The sequence below is a fragment of the Argopecten irradians genome, chromosome 4, assembly GCF_041381155.1.
Source record: "Argopecten irradians isolate NY chromosome 4, Ai_NY, whole genome shotgun sequence".
Taxonomy (NCBI): domain Eukaryota; kingdom Metazoa; phylum Mollusca; class Bivalvia; order Pectinida; family Pectinidae; genus Argopecten; species Argopecten irradians.
In genome coordinates, this window is record NC_091137.1 from 47695742 (window position 1) to 47716187 (window position 20446).

Sequence of the window (20446 nt, forward strand, 5' to 3'; positions counted from 1 at the left end):
TAAGAGTTTGTTTTCTGGATTATTTGTATGTCATGGATATTGACGTTATAACTTCAGTTACCTACCAAAATGTTGTGAATATTTTTTTTTAATTATCTCTCTACAGTAGAATGTACTAGCCATGGATATTGACACTATAACTTATAAGTACCACACAATCTCCCCTCATTGAAGAAGATATTATTACAAGAAATGCTCATCGTTTATATTGATATATATTGAGAGGGTATTCCTAGTATGAACAATGTCAGTAAGTCTGGGGGCTCTATAACCATAACTTTTCCATAATATTGGTAGGTCACACAATGAATGAATATGTAATTAAGATATCTTTAAAAATCGTAAAATGTATAAATTTGTATACCTCTAAAAAGCTTTTATTCCTTAAAGGCCCACTACCTTTCCCTAATCCAATATTAGACGTCGGTATTGAGAAACTTCTGATAGGCAATACCGAATGATCAAATGTGTCTCGTCGTGCTATACCTCTAACATTGTTGGAGTAACCTTTCCCAAGCGAAACTTTTATGTTTCTTAAAAACGTTAATAACATAAGAAAATACATAGTGATGGCCTGAGATGAGGTCCTGCCTAATATCTGATAACTGTAGAGATTCATTTCGCTGTTTTACTATATGGTGCTGTGATATTCAACTACTGCACGGTATTTAGGACGACGGCGGGAATCATAAGACGATCCGCGTTATGAAAATTAACATTTTGTTTATTTTAATTCACTTTTTCAGAAAATGATCATGAATGTAGTACTAACGGTAAATTAAAAAAAACCTTTTTGCGACACTACAAAATTATGGATCTCGTTTTACATTTCCATTTAAAAAAATTAAAAGTCGTTTCGGAAAGATAGTGGGCCTTTAATAAAACATCGTATACTGATATGATAATGATGAACTTTATTGAAGATCAAATAACAAATGAATAAAGCACCAATAACAAATAAAAAAAGGTTCATCATGCATTTAATACGTTTAGTACACTTCATTCATCTTGCTCTCTCTCTCTCTTTTCTCTCTCTCTCTCTCTCTCCTGTATTTACTCATTCTCATCGTCCTAAATTAAGACATCTTCCCTAGAAGAGTTGATTATTAAAACGTTCATATTGACATTCACACTAATCTCACTACATATACAAATACCAAGCCATTAATTTTCCATATAACAATAAAATTGGACATCAAATTGGTCAAGGTACAATAAATATATCAATTAATATTATGAAGGGACATGAAACAAATTAATAGTATCTAAAGCCAGAAAAATGAGTCAATTATAACTTTTTGATGAGAAAAAATAACGGATATATCTTTAAAATCAATGGAAAAGAACACCAATAATGGGATCATTCCTTAATATCAATCTGCCGTATCTTGCATCCGTTAATAGATTGTCCTATTCATCAATCGCATATTTTAGCCAATGTTCGTACAACAGGGACAATAAGGATGGCTTAACCAAAGTCATAAGCCGGACAATAATACAAACAATTATCTCTTCATATATCCAATCCCATCATGCAAAATGAAACCAATATTTTGTGTTTGTTTTATTTTTAGCAGTTATATTCTGACAATATCGATACATTGCACTCTTAAATTATTAAACGTTTAACGTTTCAGTTTGAAAACGTGGATTACATAATTTTTGATCAGAATCGTCCGTGTATCCAGCCTTTACATGATTGAACATTTATCTCCCTTTGTTTTGTATTTCTTTTCGTACTCTTTGACCGCTTCTAGGTACGACACGGGAGGCCACTGGTTCTCCTCAACGTAGGCTTTGTTATCTCCCTTTAATGACGGGAACTCAGCCCGATTTTGAAATGCTGTGTAGTTTGTGGAAATGAAGTGCAAACACCAACCTGATAGTTGATCTGCATTGTAAGTCTGAAAATATGATAAAAAATATAGTCATTGATATTAACATTCGATCATAATGTTTCATGTAATCTACCCTAATCTATATGATATTATACACACAACAGATGGAATAGGAACAGTCATGTTATTTCGGTGGACATATTGAAATGATCATTCCAAGTGACATTCAAATTCATACCACGGTTACAATTAAACTTTTCATTCTAACAATTAAAGAGGATAATTTTTATATATATGTTCCTACCTGTGATGTGTGCAAGAGTCCAATGACATCAATTTCAGATTTCTCTATATTTTTCGTCACGCTCTTATCAACCTCTTTGGTAATATATAATTCACACAAATTCATGACGCGTTTCTGTCCATATTCATCAGCGAGAACAAGAAGTCCCACAACCTCGATTTCCTCAATCGGCGAGTGATCGGTGTAAAGATATTCCAACAAGGCAAGGAAACATTCTGCTGTGCTAGCTGGAATCTCAACCTGGACGATCAAAGGAAAACACGTTAAAGCAAAGTGTGGAGATTTCTAAACCACAGACTTTTGGTTCTATAGATATACAGATACCCCTATATACATATTACTATGTGTGTGTAATACTGACACTGTATTAGATCTATAGAGCTAAAAGTCTGTATATGAACGTCCTTCAGGAAGGTGTCAGATCCAAGTTTCCTGAACTTTTAACTTTCTTATCCATAGAAAAGCATTATATGAATTAGAGAACAAAATCTGATGTTGTTCGTGAATCCTTTACAGTTAAGGGAGTGAATCCTTTACAGTTAAGGGAAGTTGATAAAACTGGCCTCAGGTTTTAAGCAAAATAAGCCCTAATACTAGCGAGATAAATATCCGACCAACAGTCAGTCATTGACAAATTCCCGACGTAGATTTAAACTCGAAACGCGGAGGTGGAGAGCTAGTGGTAATGTATTGGAACACGGGGGGCCAACTGAATGAAAATAGATGTTGTCATACATTTTTTTTGTATTTGGTGGATGGACTGATGAGAATATATGTTAGTCATGTAAATTTTTTTCAGAAAATATGAGATCTGAAAAATTATTTTAAAACTCGGGATATTTGCTATAAAACAGAGATAGTAAATATCCCGATTTTTTAAATAATTTTTCAGATCTCATGCTTTCTGAAAAAAAATCACATGACTGTCATATTCTCACCAGTCCATCCACCAAATACAAAAAAAATGTATGACAATATCCATTTTCATTCAGTTGGCCCCCTATGTATGGAAACACCTTAAAAACTCGGCCACTACGGGAATTTGTAATGCGATCAACATTGGTGTTATAATTCATATAACAATGTAGCCACTATTCACTTCCTACCTCAGATAATGACGATTGCCCTTCCACGAAACCGCCTCCAAACATTGCTGCCATTACTTTACACCGAGCAGTTAGGACAGTTTTGTGTGCGTATATTGTTCTACCTGTTCAAAATTGGAATGCAATACTTGTATTTCAAATTTAAGTCACCTAAAAGGACAGTTATCGCATATATGCCACTAGAATAATGATATATTATGTTATTAAAATAAATTACGAAACAAAAATGTTATAATAATGAAATTTAATGTAGTTATACTAACATTTAAGTGTGAAAGCATTGCTCAAAAGCTTTTGAAGTGAGATCTTTCTAGCGTGACTTTATTAATAATGATCTATTATCCTTTCAAAATGATCTATTATCCTTTCAAAATAAATTACAAACCAAAATGGCATTATGATAATAAATGTTGTAATGTGCACAGTGTGAAATTTGCGTTGCTCAGCAGCGTTATGAAGTAAGATATATCTGGTACACCCTACCTTCAACCCTGAATGCCACGTCAGCCATGTCCGGTTTGTTAAAATAGAGCTCCTTCATTTTCTGACCCGTCTCGTCATTTAGATAGGTGCCTATACTTGGATTTAGAAACTCTTGTTCAGTAAGGCAATTCTGGCATATCTCTGTCAGTCTGGGTAATTTGAAGATGTTGGAAACTTTAATGACGTCAGCAAGTTCATCTTGATCGATCTCGTCGTCTTCATTGGCCAATTTCGGCACACCTGAAGAAATAAGATATACAGATCGTACAGTTCTCCTAGATTTCAATACTCAATTAATATACTGTAAAAGTTAATTATTTTAGCGAAAATGCGAAAAACTGCGAGTTATGATTTATTAAAGATGCTCCACCGCTGACAAATGGTATTTTTTCACTATCAAAAACAGAAGCAGGCGATCTGGTATTTTTCTTCAGTTACAAAAGTTACTTACTTCACACCATTACCACCATTGAAAAGTTTGAGCTTCTAATTTTACTTAAAGTTTAAAATATAAAAAATAATTAATTGCATCCCGAAAAAATTCCCTGGCACTATATCCTATATGGAATGAATTACTGATTGCGCAGGTACCAAAAGCAAAAGAAATTATTTTATATTATATTTTGTGTTAATTAGACATAAATATACACGATTAAACACCAATTATTGTTCAAATGATGAGTATCATTTTTGCTCTGTCGGCGGTGGAGCATCTTTAAAGATGCTCCACCACCTACGAATAGTATTTTTTATGAAAAACATGAGCAGACGAATAAGCATTTTCTTCAGTTACTGACTTTACACCATTACCACCATTGAAAAAGTGTTGTTTTTTTTGGAAAAAAATATTTCATAAATTTTAGCATATAAGGTAATACATGTTCGTTAAAAAATAGATATCGCATATGATTTATGCACGTTTCAGTCACAATCACAATGGGATGTTAAATTCTAGCGTAGGCCTACTACACAATGTACTGAAATTGTAATTCGTAAAACATGATGGATCTTAAACCGAATTATTGATTCCATGATTTTATCAGTAATAAGTAAATAAATTAATATTCTTATTCACACGATTTAATTAAACTATTAATGTTTACCCAGGATTTTTGTACCAAGAACTAGGAAAATAAAATTTTGGTGAATCAAAATTTGTCAATTTGGCCTGAAAGATAATGTATCATTTAATCTATTATTTGCAATGCAATTACAATAAAAGAAATGAACATACCCGAATACAGGAATTCTAGAACTCTGACAAATGTTTTTGGTTTGATATCGGCACTCAGTTCTACCATTGTACGGCGGCGTTCTCGACCTTCCTCCCCCTCCGAGTCATACACGGCTACAATTCCCTCGACACGTCCAGAGTTTAGATCTTCTAGAGTGAAGTTACTCAAAGACTCGATCTCCTTCAATTGGGCACTCTGTAAAGTTAAAAAATAGTGATAGCATTTTTTAAGAATGGTGGTGTCTTAATTTATGTAACATTAAATTGTTGGAGGAAATAAAGGAAATAATAATAGTGGTGCATTTTAAACATCAACTTAAGTCGTTGAAGTAACTTAGGTTTCCCATAACTTGCAAATTCTTTTTCTTTTACCTTATTCGAGGACATCATTCCAAACACTCTTCTGAAGTACTTAGAGGCTGAACATAGTATAATCTTATGTGCGTCTAGGTTGTGTTGGCCGCTTAATACGAATGTAACATCAGCATGGGTAGGGTTTTCATGCATTGCCATCCAATCCTCAGCGAACTGTGAGGTCTCTATTTCTATCCATGGCGCCTTACCTGTATCGGAACAATATGTCATTTCATGTAAGGCTTTTTTGTTAAACATAACAGAATGAAGACAAGATGTTTTACCGTGAGGCCTGTGAATTTAGCGACTTCAAATATGCGAGATTTGTACCAAAAACTAGGAAAATAAAATTTTGGTGAATCAAAATTTGTCAAATGGCTTGAAAGATAATGTATCATTTAATCTATTATTAAAAATTTCACGGATAAAAATTTCACGATGACCAGCGAAGTGGCGATACTATATATCATCCGCGTGAAAATAGCCTGCTAAGCTGTTTTACCGCGTGATAGACGTTGATGCCAGAATTAAGCATCACTATCATTTCTAATAGGAATTTCATTTATTCAAATCATAGATATTTAGCGTGCTGATAAGTCAAAGACTCACTATAGACATATATCTATATAAGTCTATAGTGGGTTTTTGACTTACCAGCGTGCTAAATACCTATGTTCAATTTCAATGCTGGTAAAACAGTGAGTCGCGAAATTAACAACCGTGAAATTTAACAACTATATAGATAGTAGCAGAATATCAAAATGATATATTATATATAATATAACGCCACAAAGGCATATTATACATAATGCAATACCAAGACGCGTATAACTATTGTTTTATCTAGTTCTATTGACATTAACTCACCTGCAGCAGGCATAATTGGAGGAAGAGGAACGTGCTTTTTACTACCAAAAGTAAAACCGAAGGATTTTTTCTTTGACTTCGGTGTCGCCCATAACGCCTCTCTAATCTGGAACAAAATATACATTGTAAAATATATTAATTGATATCAGTTCAAAGTGTCACTTACAAGATTAGTTTATTTCAAATGATATCTGCTAAATGTATATTATAAGAATGTCAAGTGACTGATTAATTCTATCTATGAAATATTACATAGCTTTTGAAACTGGACCGTATTGTATTGCAGGTGTATATCTGAATTGTCATGCATGAAATGTATCCAACTGGAAAGTGAAAACATTTACATGTAATAATTTCCTTTTTCAGTCATACTTTGAAATAGAAACATGAATAACATGATAACAGTAGTTTTTAAATTTCACGGTTATAAACTTATTAAGATCATTAGTAGGATAGATCCGCTAACTTAGCAAAATTAAAAACTGCTACTATTACACCAACCATACAGTACGAAATATTTTATTTATGATACCGGTACTGGGGAAATTAAAACTTACCGCGTTGTCGAAACAATCCTTCAAACCCTGCTGAGTTAAAGCACTTGTTTCCTGATAACGGAGGCCCAGATCTTTGGCCACTTTTGCTCCCTCTTCGTACGTCACCAAATCACTTGAGCTTGTACTGCGCAAATCTATTAAAGAGTTGTGATTTGTTACAAATGTCAATTATAATTTTGCGAATTATTGGCATAATTAATATTTTAAAGTGTTGAAAGGCACTAAATATTTATTAAAATACAGATTTTTTTTATAATGTCAAATGATTACCTATTGAATATAATTATTTCACGAAAAATATTGATGTAAAAGGAACTACACAATACGACTGTAAATATACTTATTTTAGTACATTGAATTTTAGCGGAAATACAGAAAAGTGTTTATTATTATTTATTTAAGCAAATATAAAGTAATGATTTAACGAAAACTAGAATTTGTTTTCTTAAAAAATATCGCTCTATACATAAAATAGCGCTTCAAAGAACTACCTCTAAGATTGTATGTTTACAGTAAATATAAAAATATATACAATATTAACCTATTTTACAGGCGACAAGCACGATAGGTGTGTCTGGACAGAAGTGTCTGATTTCGGGAACCCACTTATCAGGAACATTTTCTAGGGAACATCTGTTTTCTATAGAGAAACAAAGGAAGAAGACATCGGTCTGTGGATAGGATAAAGGCCGCAGTCGGTCGTAGTCCTCCTGGAAACAGTAATAGTATGCTTCAATGAGATAGCTCTATAAAATAGGCACGGAGACGAAACAATAATAACATACAGTGGTTTTCTAAGGCGCATATATATTACCTTAAATGACATCGACTGTTAAAAGGACAATTAACAAATTATCAGGATAAAAATAATTACTTTCATCTGTATGCAGCTATAGCGATGTTCATCACATGTTCATGGAACATGAATGTTTCAAACTTTGACATTGTAAAGGTTTTCAATTGGTGACAAAAAATGCTTTCTACTATTTTCGTTTGATTGTTCTATATCGTGATTGTGTTATGTGTATCTTGATAAAGGGACAGGCTGACTTGAAAATCCGATAATATATTTTGCCTACACTGTTTTGACTTAGTTTCACGTACATTTCATATATATAAAAATCTTTATCTTAAAATTTTAAAATCTTTACATATTCTAATGAAGGCTCCTTCACTTAAGATTTTTTTCTAACTTCTTATGGTGGTTTTAAGTTAAGGAATTCCTTAAAGTTAAGGAATATTCCTGAAACTTATTCTTTAAATGCGCTTAATTGACGTCTTTATACTCACCTGGCCCGCTGTATCCCACAATGCCACACAGACAGGTTTTCCATCCACCATCACATTAGCTGAGTAGTTGTCGAACACTGTCGGTACATATTCACTGGGGAAGGAGTTTGTTGCATAAGAAATATAGAGACAACTCTTCCCCACGGCACCATCTCCCACGGCCACAAATTTTAAAGTCTGCATCCTACCTCAAAAACAAATATATACATATCATAATAATATAATAATTATTTATTTCATTACAGTGTCACATATTTGTTCAAACACAAAAAATATAGTTGTATTAAAATATCATGCCTTAAATGCTTATAGTATCCGCCAGAATTAGAATGCATGACCATTTAATTAATACACGATATATAATTTGTATGTATATATACCCAAATACCCAAAACGAGATTGAACATCTTTAAACTAATTAACAAAGAACTTGCTAAAACCAGTTGCATGTCCTATATATTATCGCACACAGAGCCTTCAGTTTTGGTATGATATAGTACAAGTTTGACAGTGACATGCAGTAACCCTCGGAATATCGAGGAGTGCATTCTGTAATGTGTACATGTACGGCGCAGATATCTGCAGTTGACGTCATAGACAATTTTTCATAAATATATACAACAATTTGATAATTATGATGTAGTTAAAACATAAACATGCAATCTGAATAACTAAACCCACCTGTATATAACCGTCTTGTTGTACGAAACTGATTGGCAATGTGTTGTTATGAGGTGTTTATATAGTCCTGGACAACACCGTATTATGTACTGGTGTTGATATCTAAATATAGCCAAGCGCTCGGCTTCTATTAATGTTGTCCAATCACAACGTCGCAACAAGAATCGCTAAAAATAGGTATGATGTTTCTATCGCTTTGATTACAATAGCTACATGTAGGCTTTTTGCCAAAATATCATACTTTTATATATGTAAATGCAAATGTAGGAATGCATAAGACTAAGGACATCTAAAGTATCGTATGGCACCGATGTGTTTTATTTATCATACTATACATTTGCTAACTTATACTGTACATTGTATGAATTACAGGTAGTGCGCAGTGTATTAATTTAGGTTTAAACTTCAATTAATTTGATTCAATTTTTTGTATTTATACATGTAGTTAAGATCATAAATCATACCATTATTCGTTTTACTGTGGATTCAGATGTTTTCTCGATGTCCAAAATTCATTTAGAATTATTAAGACACTATAAATAATGACAATATATATAAAAAAAATGTCATTAAATGTCATTAAATCGGCCATGTCCTATCTTACATTGTTTATAAAAACTAACTTTGGCAAATGAAATAAACAAGATAATAATCTCAACACTCCATTATCATTTAGTATTATTTAATGACAATTTTTTTTTATTGAATTAAAAAATGTTTTATTAATGATTGGTATAAAAAGAAGTATACTAAATACATGTAATATTAATATTTCATAAAGGACTGTATTTCTGGCACTTTTTACTCATTTCAATCTTTTTTTTTTCAACAATACCAAAAACAACATTATTTTCTTCAATATTTTAGTCTCATTTCTTCATGCAGTAAAGAAATTCAATAATAATCCAGAGTAACTAAGAATTGAAATGATAAGACCATATTCCAGTTAAGTATGAGCTGTTTTGTTAAAAGAACATAGGATCCAAACATTTTTACAATATCCTGATTAAAGAAAGTAATGAGTTAACAGAGTAGAACAAATGAAATATATTTCTCGATTTCGGCAATATTTCGTGGAAGTTGGTTATCTGAATCTTTTTTAATCTGTGTTTCTAACAACAAGTATTCGTATACAAAGTTCGACTAGCTCAATATACTATATGTAGACGTACAAGTTTTAATTTCAATTTCGACAAATTTATTGCAAATAAGATGCAAATGGATTTGGCATCAGGCAAAGCTTATATTAGCAATCGCCAAAGTAATCCGGTATAATATAATAATCAACAAAATATTTAACATTACATCATGAATGAATATTACGTTAGTGTATTTCCAAAACCTATCAACGAAGAGAAAATTTAAAGAAAATCGTTTAGTTTCATTTATGCGTTCTGATATAAATTGCAATAAATATGTATTCTTTTCTTTATCATTGTCTCAGCCATGTAATAGAGTTTTTATGTTAAACTGCGAATGGGGAATTTTAGGGTTGATCTTGGTTCATTAAATAATGGATAAATAAAACGAGTGTTCAGCTGTTTCATCATCAAGGTCACAAAAACACGTTGGAGAATCTTTCAAATGATAGCGAAATGGGTCCGAAAAGTAGTCATTTTGAGAGTGAAACTATAACTCACATCCTATGGGAATGTCAAGAAGTTCAGGAACTACTTTATCGTTGTTCTCTTGATTCCTTTTGGTCTCAACAAATAGTCCTCTTTATTTGGTTTCCTTGTTCGAAACATAAATGCTGAAGTAAAATAAGAAAAACATATTTTTTAGTTCAACAAATTTTATTGCAAAAAGGAAATGGATTTGGCATCAGGCAAGCCTACATTAGCCATCGCCAAACAAATCCGGTATGGTACAATTTTTTAACAGAATATATTAATAAGCATACATGTATATAGGATCCTAAACAAGTGTTCACTCCATGAGATTTTGTAAAACAGATAAAGAAGTTTTTAATCTTGCGAGCCTTGGCGAGCAAAATTTAAAACTTCAAGAAGAGTTTCATAAAATATCATAAGTAATGAACACAAATTTAAGATACTTTTTTATCACATAACTACAACAACTTACATTTCGAAGAATACCACGTCAACATGTATTGCGAAAATCAAGCGGAGACCGCCACATTATCATGCCGTCTTCGTAATCCTGACGTCACGTCATTTTTCTTGACGTCGTTTTATTGTTTATGTCTTGATGTCACAATGGATTTCTGCCCGGCACAGGCATTGAAATTCGTTCCATGTCATATTACACTGGCGACATACATGTATTATAATGGATATCAGGCACATTTTGTGATGAAACAGTATATCAGTTTATCCTCCTAACCCTTCAAAAATAGCGGACAAATCTAGAGAAATCTTTCGGTTTCAGTTATGCATTTTGATAAAAATTTATGGATATATATTTGTTTCATCATTACAAACGGAAACCTTCATTGCGTAGTACATATGTTTCCATTTTAACAATTTTAGCAATTCCGTTCATAAGATGACACAGTTATCTCCCTTTATCGTCCTCTCGTACTCTTCTAGCTGATGGAGGTAAGATAATGGAGGCCACCGATTCTCCTCAATATATGCTTTGTTGTCCGCACTTAATGAGGAAAATTCCTTCTGATTTTTGAAAAATTTGTAGCGCGTGGAAATGTAATGAAGGCACCAATTGGTCAATTGATCAGCATTATAATTCTGTAAAAAAAACCAATGGAATGGTTATACAATACATCTGCATGTAACATTCTGTTTTGATATTTGAAATTCATCACAGTTATAACAACATTTGACTGCAATTTCAATCTGCAGGTCTAATTGCAACACGTCTCATGAATTACAAGTGTATTACGTTCACTAAATTCCATTGACTATATTTCAAGTCAAGTCTGGAAACCACTAGTTGGCTACAAAATCTATTTTTAGTAACAACGACCTGTTTAGTTGTCTTTTTATCCCAAATTCAATATGATATATACATTATAGATTAGACTAAAAAAACTGTCAACTAATATAAGGACATAAGGTATGCTTTAAATGATGCTCCTGTGATATTTACCTGTGACATTTGTAAAAGCCCTATCACATTAGTGTCTCTTTTCACTTTCCTATCTGCGAAATTTTTACTAATATCCTTGGTTATTATCGATTCACATAGATGCAGTAGACGCTTTACTCCATATTTGTCCGCGAGAACAACTAGTTCCATTACATCCACGTCTTCACTTGGCGCATAGTCAGTATATAGGTATTCCAACAACGCCAGAAAGCACTCCGCCGACGCATCCGGGATTTCAACCTACAATGACACATAAACAAGAATTACGCGTAATTATAAGTATTGCCCGTACTGCATTGTTGATTTATTACATAACTATAACTGCAGGTAGGGCGTTAGAATTGTACCTGCTGCCCCTATTGCATGATCGTAAAAGGCGGCTAAATTTAGGATCTTATCTTTTCTCTTCTTCCTAACTGACTTTATCTTTCCTAATGCCTCCCTTGGCATGCCTCACTTTTGGCAAAAATACATACAAAAATAAATTGGTTGACAGTAATAGCAATTTCAGAACAAAAATTGATTTATCAATTTGCTCATATTACCTCAGACATAGCAGTTTGTCCTTCTGCGAATTGACCTCCAAACATCACCGCCATCGTCTCACACCTTGCACTAAGGACACTTTTATGAGCATAGACACGTTTTCCTGAAATCGAAAATCGTACATATGATGCAGGAATCTATATTGATCACAGGGAACCTTTCAAATGTCGTTTAAAGACGATATCATGACCCATTCTGCGACAAAAAATGAATGTATGGTACAAAATTTAAGTATGGCAAATTGCTATCAGAAATAGAAAAGAAACAGATAATATATACATTTGAAAAGGAGGTGCATTCGATGTAAATGAAGGAAAACACAATTGGCGCAATGGTAATACAAAAATGAGCTTGAATAAAACCTGTGAAATAGGTGCATGATTAAACCAGATTTTGGGAATAGTTTAATCAAAATGACTGCTATATAAACTTCTATTAAATCATCCAGCATTAGCTGTAAATTTAACAACAGTGCAAACATAATAAAAAATGCTTCGATGAGGACCAATTCTATCACATTAGGAAGAAATGTGGTTCCCTCGTTACCTTCTATACTAAACGTTATGTCTGCCATCTCTGGACTATTGAAATAAAGTTCCTTCATTGTATATCTCAGGTTCTCGATCACAAAACTGCTGATACTTGGGTTAAAAACTCCCTGTCCGTTTTGAATGTTCTGACAGATCTCTGAAAGTCTCGGCAGCTGAAATGTTTCGGCTACCCTGATGACCGCAACAAGGACTTCCAGGTCATCTTTTTCGTTGGTAAACTTTGGCTCACCTGGTAAAAAGTTTTTTTATTAAGGTTTGTTTAATGAAAATCATTTATGTTTGTTTTGCTTTAAATTTTCATAATACGCCAAGTGGCTTACAATAATCAATACCATTCCGAATGCGTTTAACCAAATGTGTTTATTCCTTTCACCGAACCATACATAATGCTACATAGGGAAACGCAGTTCCCAGACTGAGAGGGGCCAGAAGCATCAACGGAAATAAATACACAATGAAATAACGTTTTAGAAGAATTAAAAATTAGGATTTTTTTAACAGCTGTAACATTGTTGTTGTGAGCTTGAGCAGTGTACTTTGAATGAAACCCTATAAAATACATTACAATCTGATATCAGTTTGTGTAATTTGATATACTGCAGATCAAAGAAACCCGTCTTCATACCAGAATAAAGAAACTCCAGGACCCTGACGAATATTTTTGGTTTGATATCCGAACTGAGCTTCACAACTGTGTGACGGTGACCTTGACCGAAGTTATTGCCCTTTTGTTCTATTTCAACAATCCCATTGATCTTCCCAGAATGCAGATCGTGCATGGTATAGTTACTCTTAGTATCATCTGACATCTTCATCTGAAGAATAAAGACAAATTACCATTGGATCAGGGTTCAGTTTCATCACATGCAAAGATCAAAGAGCAATGGCGAAAAGAACAATGGATGAAATCAAATAAAAAAAAATACAATACCATATAATTCATTGCATTCATGTCAGGTGTTTTGTTATGAAAGTTATAAGTTGCAAATAACTTATGAAAATAACGCCCTGTTTGGTTATACATTAATGTATATTTCATAACATTATTGCGGAATACAGAATGTCAATAGATACACGCCCTACCGAACATATTGAAAAACAAAATACTGTACGGTAACGTATTTGGCGGCTGGCGCTATAACACTTTATCGCAAAATGATTTTCAAATTTTCAACCGGTATGGCCTATTATTAAATGACAATAGGTAACACCGGTAAACGTGACGGAACATTTTTATATCTTACTGTCGTGTCAAAGATCTGTCTGAAATATTCGGAAGCTGAACATAAAATTATTTCATGTGCTTCTACGGTGTGTTGTCCATCCAATATGAAGGTTACATCAGCATGAACTGGGTTTTCTAACATCGCCATCCAATCATTGGCATATCCTGGAGGCTCAACCTGTATCTGTGGCGACTTTACTGTCAAAAGAGAAATTACAACAATATGTGTTATCTTAAGAAAGATTTTAAGTAGGATTTCAGCGTACTGTAAATCAATTTAGTTTCGCGAGCATTTGAATTTCGCAAATTTTGCGAGCGATTGAATTTCGCGAAAATTAACCGCCGCGAAATTCTTCTGATCATAGATAAACTAGAACCAAATGACTCTACAACGAAATTATATCACTGTGAAAAAGGCATGAAAACGCGAAATTCAATAGTCGCGAAATTAAGTTTGCTTACAGTTTCTGCGCTTGTTTCTCATTTTTCGCAAAGTTAATTCTGAGCAATATATATTTCTGTATTTCCTGACTTTGATATAATTCTGAGAAAGATGTCAAACTTTAATAGCCCCTGCTGTAAACCAACTTTCTTCCGCTCTTACTTTAATTCCGTGATCTCCATTGTAAATTACGTTCGCAGAATTAAAATTTATTGAAATTCCTATCACTATAAATTATTGACTTTCGCAAATTTACTTGAAATGCGATATATAGTATTTACTTGATTAATCATAACCCAGGAAGAATCTAAAATTAAATAATACAAAAGTTTTATGTTTGCGGAAAAAAAAATATTAAGCGTAAATACGCAAAGCACCCATCTTTTAACGAACACTTGATAAAAAATGGAAATCAGTCGCTTGATATCACTACATGTTCGTTTACTTACCTACCGGAGGGATCAGAGGCGGTTGTGGTATCTGTTCTCTCCAACAACAGCAAACAGTACTGCTATCCTGTCGTGTCGTTCCTGGTTCCACACTCAGGGCCTGACGTACCTTATAAAGCAAAAATAAAGTAACAACTTAAGCATGATTAAATTTCTTTTATTTCTTTTGTTAACACGTGATCCATAATCTTACTTCATTTGAAATTCCGTACGTACGACCAGCTATTTTCGCGGGGATGATATTTCAGCGATTTCGCGACACATTGCTATGATCTGGAAAAAATTTTTTCGCGAAATAAAAAGAAATGGTTGAACCATGACACCATGTAAGTCAGAGCACGAAAACTTAGAACCGCTCAAATTGATTTTTCTTGTTTAAGATCAAATCGTGACACTATTTGTATATGATCAATGTTCGTCTAAGACTTAATGTTTTGTGGGGTGTTTTTGTGGGTTTTTTTTTTTTGCATTGTACTTTGTAGTTAAATGTCATGTTCTTATAAAAAAAAATCCTCAGTGTTAAGCTGATTTTTTTAAAGTCAGGAGGATCAAAGAACCAAACATACCGCTGTTTCGAAAAGATTGTCGAATCCCTGTCGTGTTAATGCACTGGTTTCTATATACGGCATTCCCATAGACTCAGCCAATTTTAAACCTTCCTCGTGCGTCACAACATCGGAAACACTTTTATATCGAACATCTATAACAAAATAAAGAATAAAAATAGTGGCATACGATAAATTAGATAATTTAAATAATTTTTTTTAGCCCAATTCAAGCTTTTAATGGTCCATGTTTCTTTTAAAAGAGTATACTTTCCTCATCTTTAAGATTATATTTGGTAGTTGAAATACACAAACATTGGTAATTCTAAACCATTAAGTAATACTTAGATCATGGATGGAGGCAAACTATTATCTTTATCCATATCTAAAATAATCTTTAGATTAATCATAATCTTTATGTATGATACTGTGTGGTTCATTCCAATTAATATACAGCCAAAATGTCGGGCTTCCGATCTAAAGACAAATGGCAAGCAATAGGAATTCATCTCCTTTAGGTTATCGAAATGAAGGATACACATTTTATTATATTTTTCTCGGTGAAAAGGTTTATGGTGAAATATTTGAGGTAGTTTTCACTCGAGTGAAAATATCAAATTATATTTTTTCCACTCGATACTGATCAAGTAGAACACAGCATTTACTTTATTGAAAATATCGTTTTGGTGGGAATACCGTTTTCGAAACACCAAACCAAAAAGTTAATACTAAGTGCATCCTTCCACTTTTTTTTCATTTCCTTGTTGGAACGTCCCCACTCCACTCGATTAAATACAACTGTTATTCATGAAAAGAATAGCTATATAATTGTTTGGTTTACCTTGCTGGCAGGCAACAAGCACGAATGGTGGACAGTGACATAAATGGAAACGTTTAATGTCTTCAATCCAATGCTCTGTCACATTTTCTAAGGACTGCCGATTGTCCACTGAAAAGCAAACGAGGACTACATCTGCGTCAAATACAGACCATAGTTGGGATCTATGGTTCTCTCCCTGGAAAGATGATAAATAGTTCACATCAGAAATGGAAATCGATAAAATAAACGTGTTATTTCAAATATAAAAAAATCAAACAATTTCCATTTCCAACAGAATTTATTTTGAGTAAAATCAAGAGATATTTGCATTATGTAAACCATTTTTTGACTAATTTGAAATCCCAAAAGGTGATATAATATCGAGATAAATACGCGAAAAAACAAAAATTGTATGACACAACTTATAACATTTTCCAGGATATACTTGTACATCAATAAAAAGAATTAACATATTGTCCAAAATATTTAACATTGAAAATATAAGTTCGATAAAAACTAGTATAAAACCATTGTTTATTGTAAGCCAATATGACATTTATTCAATGAGCCATGCCGATACTTCATTTCCTAATCACTTAAATCATAATCACAGCAAAAATCCTTATGACGTAATAAACATTATTTACATTGAACCCATGGGTGTCGTTCAATTCCACATCAAACCACGATCCAGCTACAGAAACAGCTATGACCTGGCTGTCACACAGGGCGGGGATGTTTTCCTCCGGGAACTTCTTATTGGTGTACGAGATAAGGAGACTTGTCTTCCCTACCCCATCGTCACCCACGACTGCCAGCTTTAATTTCCTCATGTCACCTGAAAACGAAGAGTAAGTTAACCTTTCGGTTGTTCTTACCTTGTCAATCTAATGTGTTTAGTACCTAATCGAAATCTACGTTCAAGCCGTTTAAATTAGTTTTAATGCCATCGTAGTCATATTAATGTGAAAAATACTGTTCTTTACTTTTAGTTCAGTAGATAGTCAAATGATCAAAGCTCTTTACATTTTCACCAAATGCGAACAAAAGACGCACAAGTATAGGCATATAATATAATAAATCTATATATTAGTGAATGTTATAGTCGACGAAAGTAGAACACAGGATAATATGTTATGAAATAATCATTATTAAATATGCTCGTATGATACAATATTAAAACCAAATTCTTATCTAGAACTGTATTACGTGAAAAGTAAGTTGTGTAGACATTTCGTTGTTTGTGTGGTTGCTATGGAATCACGAATATATTCATATTACGAAAAATGATGTTTTATGTATCATTGTTATTTTTTCAGTCGGCTATGATTTGAAAGATCCACACCGTAAATGAATGTACCACAATTATTTCAAGCGATACAGTTGAGGAACAACGAAAGAACATAATAAATAGGTAAGATAACAAGTGTAGCCCGGGTGTCTCTAGCACGTGCAGTGTCGTGCACGGACACCAGATATAGACAGGTTGGCACATTTTTACTTTCAATTTAATTTATTTTATTGTTAAGGCACAATCAGAATATTCGTGATGACTTATAATTAGATAACTAATTCAAATTAAACAGAATTTTACTTTAATTAAATGTGATAATAATTCTATAATAAAAGCATTTGCATGTTTATTAAAGATGGCCTATGTGTAACATTGTACATGCATGTTCAAAACCTGTCATTGGACTTAATATAAGACTTCACATGTTCGATAATGTCATAAATAATTTTGCACGAGCAGTCAAATAATTTAGACATTCAAAGAAATGATATTATGCATTTTCACAACTTGACAGAATGGTCTTGTCAAATAACAAATTATATTGTGCTAGGATAATGATCCTACGTAGCAAGGCTATGTCCTTTTGTAAATGAACATGTTATCATAAATATAATAAGGTTTTAAATATCCAATGCATGTCGCGTCATTCCCGGTATATTAAAGGCTGAGTATACAAAATTAATGCCCTTGACCATCAAACACGTAGGCTTTGAACCAAATTATTGTAAAAATGACTTGAGCAAGTCTGGCATAAATACTCCTTTATCAGTTCTCCTGTTCATGATTGATCACATAGAACAACATCTACCATCTATAGGTTACCACAATGCCTACAGTCTTACCTTCCTGTCCGTATATAACATGTACATCTCTGCATCTTTCCGGGTGCTAAGGTAAGTAGGGATACTCCTCTGTACCATCCAAAAGTTACATCTGTCTAAAAATAGCTCAGGCGAATTCCTCAATGTCTCTTGACTAATCAGATCACAGCAACAATACGGAGTAACTGGTTGTGGTTCGTCACCGTGAGACTAGTATTAGATAGGACACTCCTTTGCTCTATAAAGCAATAAATTATGTTTCATATCGCCGACAAATATGCTAACCAGATATTATTTCCCTTTTCTGAAATATTTCCATACGTTGAAAAACATACCATGTATGCACTGGAGCGGAATTAAATAGTAAGCCAGGACAGAGACTTAGATATATATGTTATATCAGGTCCAGAAACACAACACTCTCGATAATCCAGGGGTTAGTATAACTGTCGTTACATCTACCCTGGAATATTTTATACCAAAAGTGAAAGCTCTATTGGACACCATGCAGATGAGACAGTACACTGTTATTGACTCTGTAGCGTTAAAGTTGGACGTCGCTGTTTCTGTAATATCCAAAGGAAGTATCTACAGACTAAGATATATATATATAGGTTAGTTTTGTTGTTTTGGGGGTTTTATTTTTCTTGAACGGCATATCGTCAATTTTGCTATGAAATATTTCAGGGATGAATTTACGCGTCAGAAATAGTATAACTCCTGGAATATCGAGGATGGTAGCACCGCTAAATCTGACAACACTGATTCAAAAAAGGAAAATGATTTTTTGTATGTTTGTAAATAGTCCAAGTAGATTTGTTAAAGCATACTTTACAACAATGAACTTCACTTTCAAGATAGCCGCCACAAACGAAAACTGTATTAGTCCAATAAATTAGGGTTTATCTGCAACGCAATTGCACAATCTGAGTGCCTTTCAAAGTTATATGTGCCATTATGTGGCGTAATTTTCATACTCACGAGTTATTCAACACCAAGAGTTACCAACATTTTGAGAATTACAATACTTACAATGGACAGATTTTAATTTTACAACCACAAATAACACTTCAAAATATTTTTTGACAGTATTGCCAAAATCATCATATTTACATTTGCATTGCATTTTAGAATTATTAGAATTAGAAACATTAATTCAGACCATGGAGCCAGATTGTGGTCTACGATTTCACTTCTTTTATCATAATTTATACAGGAATAACTCATCGTTAACAGTCTAAGACTACTATTGACATATCATCTTCTAATACTGATTGTACCGGTATAGCTACTCGGTTGGTTCCTGTATTGTAGCATAATGGGCTGAATTTTGAAGAGTGTTGTTTCTGGGCTGTATTGAAACGCGATTTTGGAATGTCAGGGTCTTGGCAGTTACAACTGTTGCTGATAGACTATTCTACATATCTATGACATGGTTTGAAAAAGAGTTTTCGCGGAGCTTGGTTCTTAACCTCTTTTTATATAGTTTACTACCGTGCCCTCTAGTAGTTTGGTTGTTCTGTCTTAACATGATAGAGTGTTTATCTGGTGTAGTGTCAATTGTTCCATTACAGAGCTTGTATATATCATGTCAGCTCTATCACGTCTGTACTCCAAAGATGGTAAACCGAGGCTTTTAAGGCGTTCCTCGAATGTCTTATCTCTAGGTTCAGGGACTAGTCTTGGTTATTCTGTCTTTCTAAAACATGGGGAACCAGACTGAAGCCCAGTATTCGAGATGTGGCCTTACAAGAGATTTGTACAAATTTAAAAAGATGTCCATGTCCGCATCAAGGAAGGTTTTGAAAATGAGACCGACGAATTTGTTTGTTTTCTTCGCCTCTACATTGACAAGCTCTGTGAATCTCAACTTGTCATCAAAGTTTACTCTGTAATACACCCAGGTACGGTGGCTGATTTGTGCCATTTCGTCTTTTCGTCTTTTCGCCCCGAAAAGACGAGAATTAAGA

The 20446-nt window shown here is 33.4% G+C and overlaps 2 protein-coding genes across 3 annotated transcripts; both read right to left on the minus strand.

Annotated features, from left to right (window-relative positions):
- On the minus strand, positions 1-10939 carry LOC138321848 (rho-related protein racA-like). 2 transcript variants are annotated; one of them, XM_069265844.1, is made up of 12 exons: positions 10800-10939; positions 10355-10467; positions 8034-8217; positions 7285-7453; positions 6744-6877; positions 6187-6292; positions 5338-5528; positions 4966-5161; positions 3732-3971; positions 3249-3352; positions 2143-2382; positions 1-1904 (listed from the first exon to the last, which is right to left on the minus strand). In XM_069265844.1, coding segments are annotated over exons 2-12 (1779 nt in total). In that variant the 5' UTR covers positions 10357-10467; positions 10800-10939; the 3' UTR covers positions 1-1691. The 2 variants fall into 2 exon arrangements, with proteins under 2 accessions (XP_069121945.1, XP_069121947.1); XM_069265846.1 differs by lacking the exons at positions 10355-10467; positions 10800-10939 and adding an exon at positions 8715-8846.
- LOC138321849 (rho-related protein racA-like) lies at positions 10492-18636 on the minus strand. Its single transcript, XM_069265847.1, has 11 exons — positions 18498-18636; positions 17009-17199; positions 16383-16557; positions 15563-15696; positions 14997-15105; positions 14125-14303; positions 13506-13695; positions 12876-13109; positions 12329-12432; positions 11784-12023; positions 10492-11422 (listed from the first exon to the last, which is right to left on the minus strand). The coding sequence occupies exons 2-11, from the start codon at positions 17192-17194 to the stop codon at positions 11216-11218; spliced, it is 1758 nt and encodes a 585-aa protein (XP_069121948.1). The 5' UTR covers positions 17195-17199; positions 18498-18636; the 3' UTR covers positions 10492-11215.
- Positions 18637-20446: the final 1810 nt, after the last annotated feature.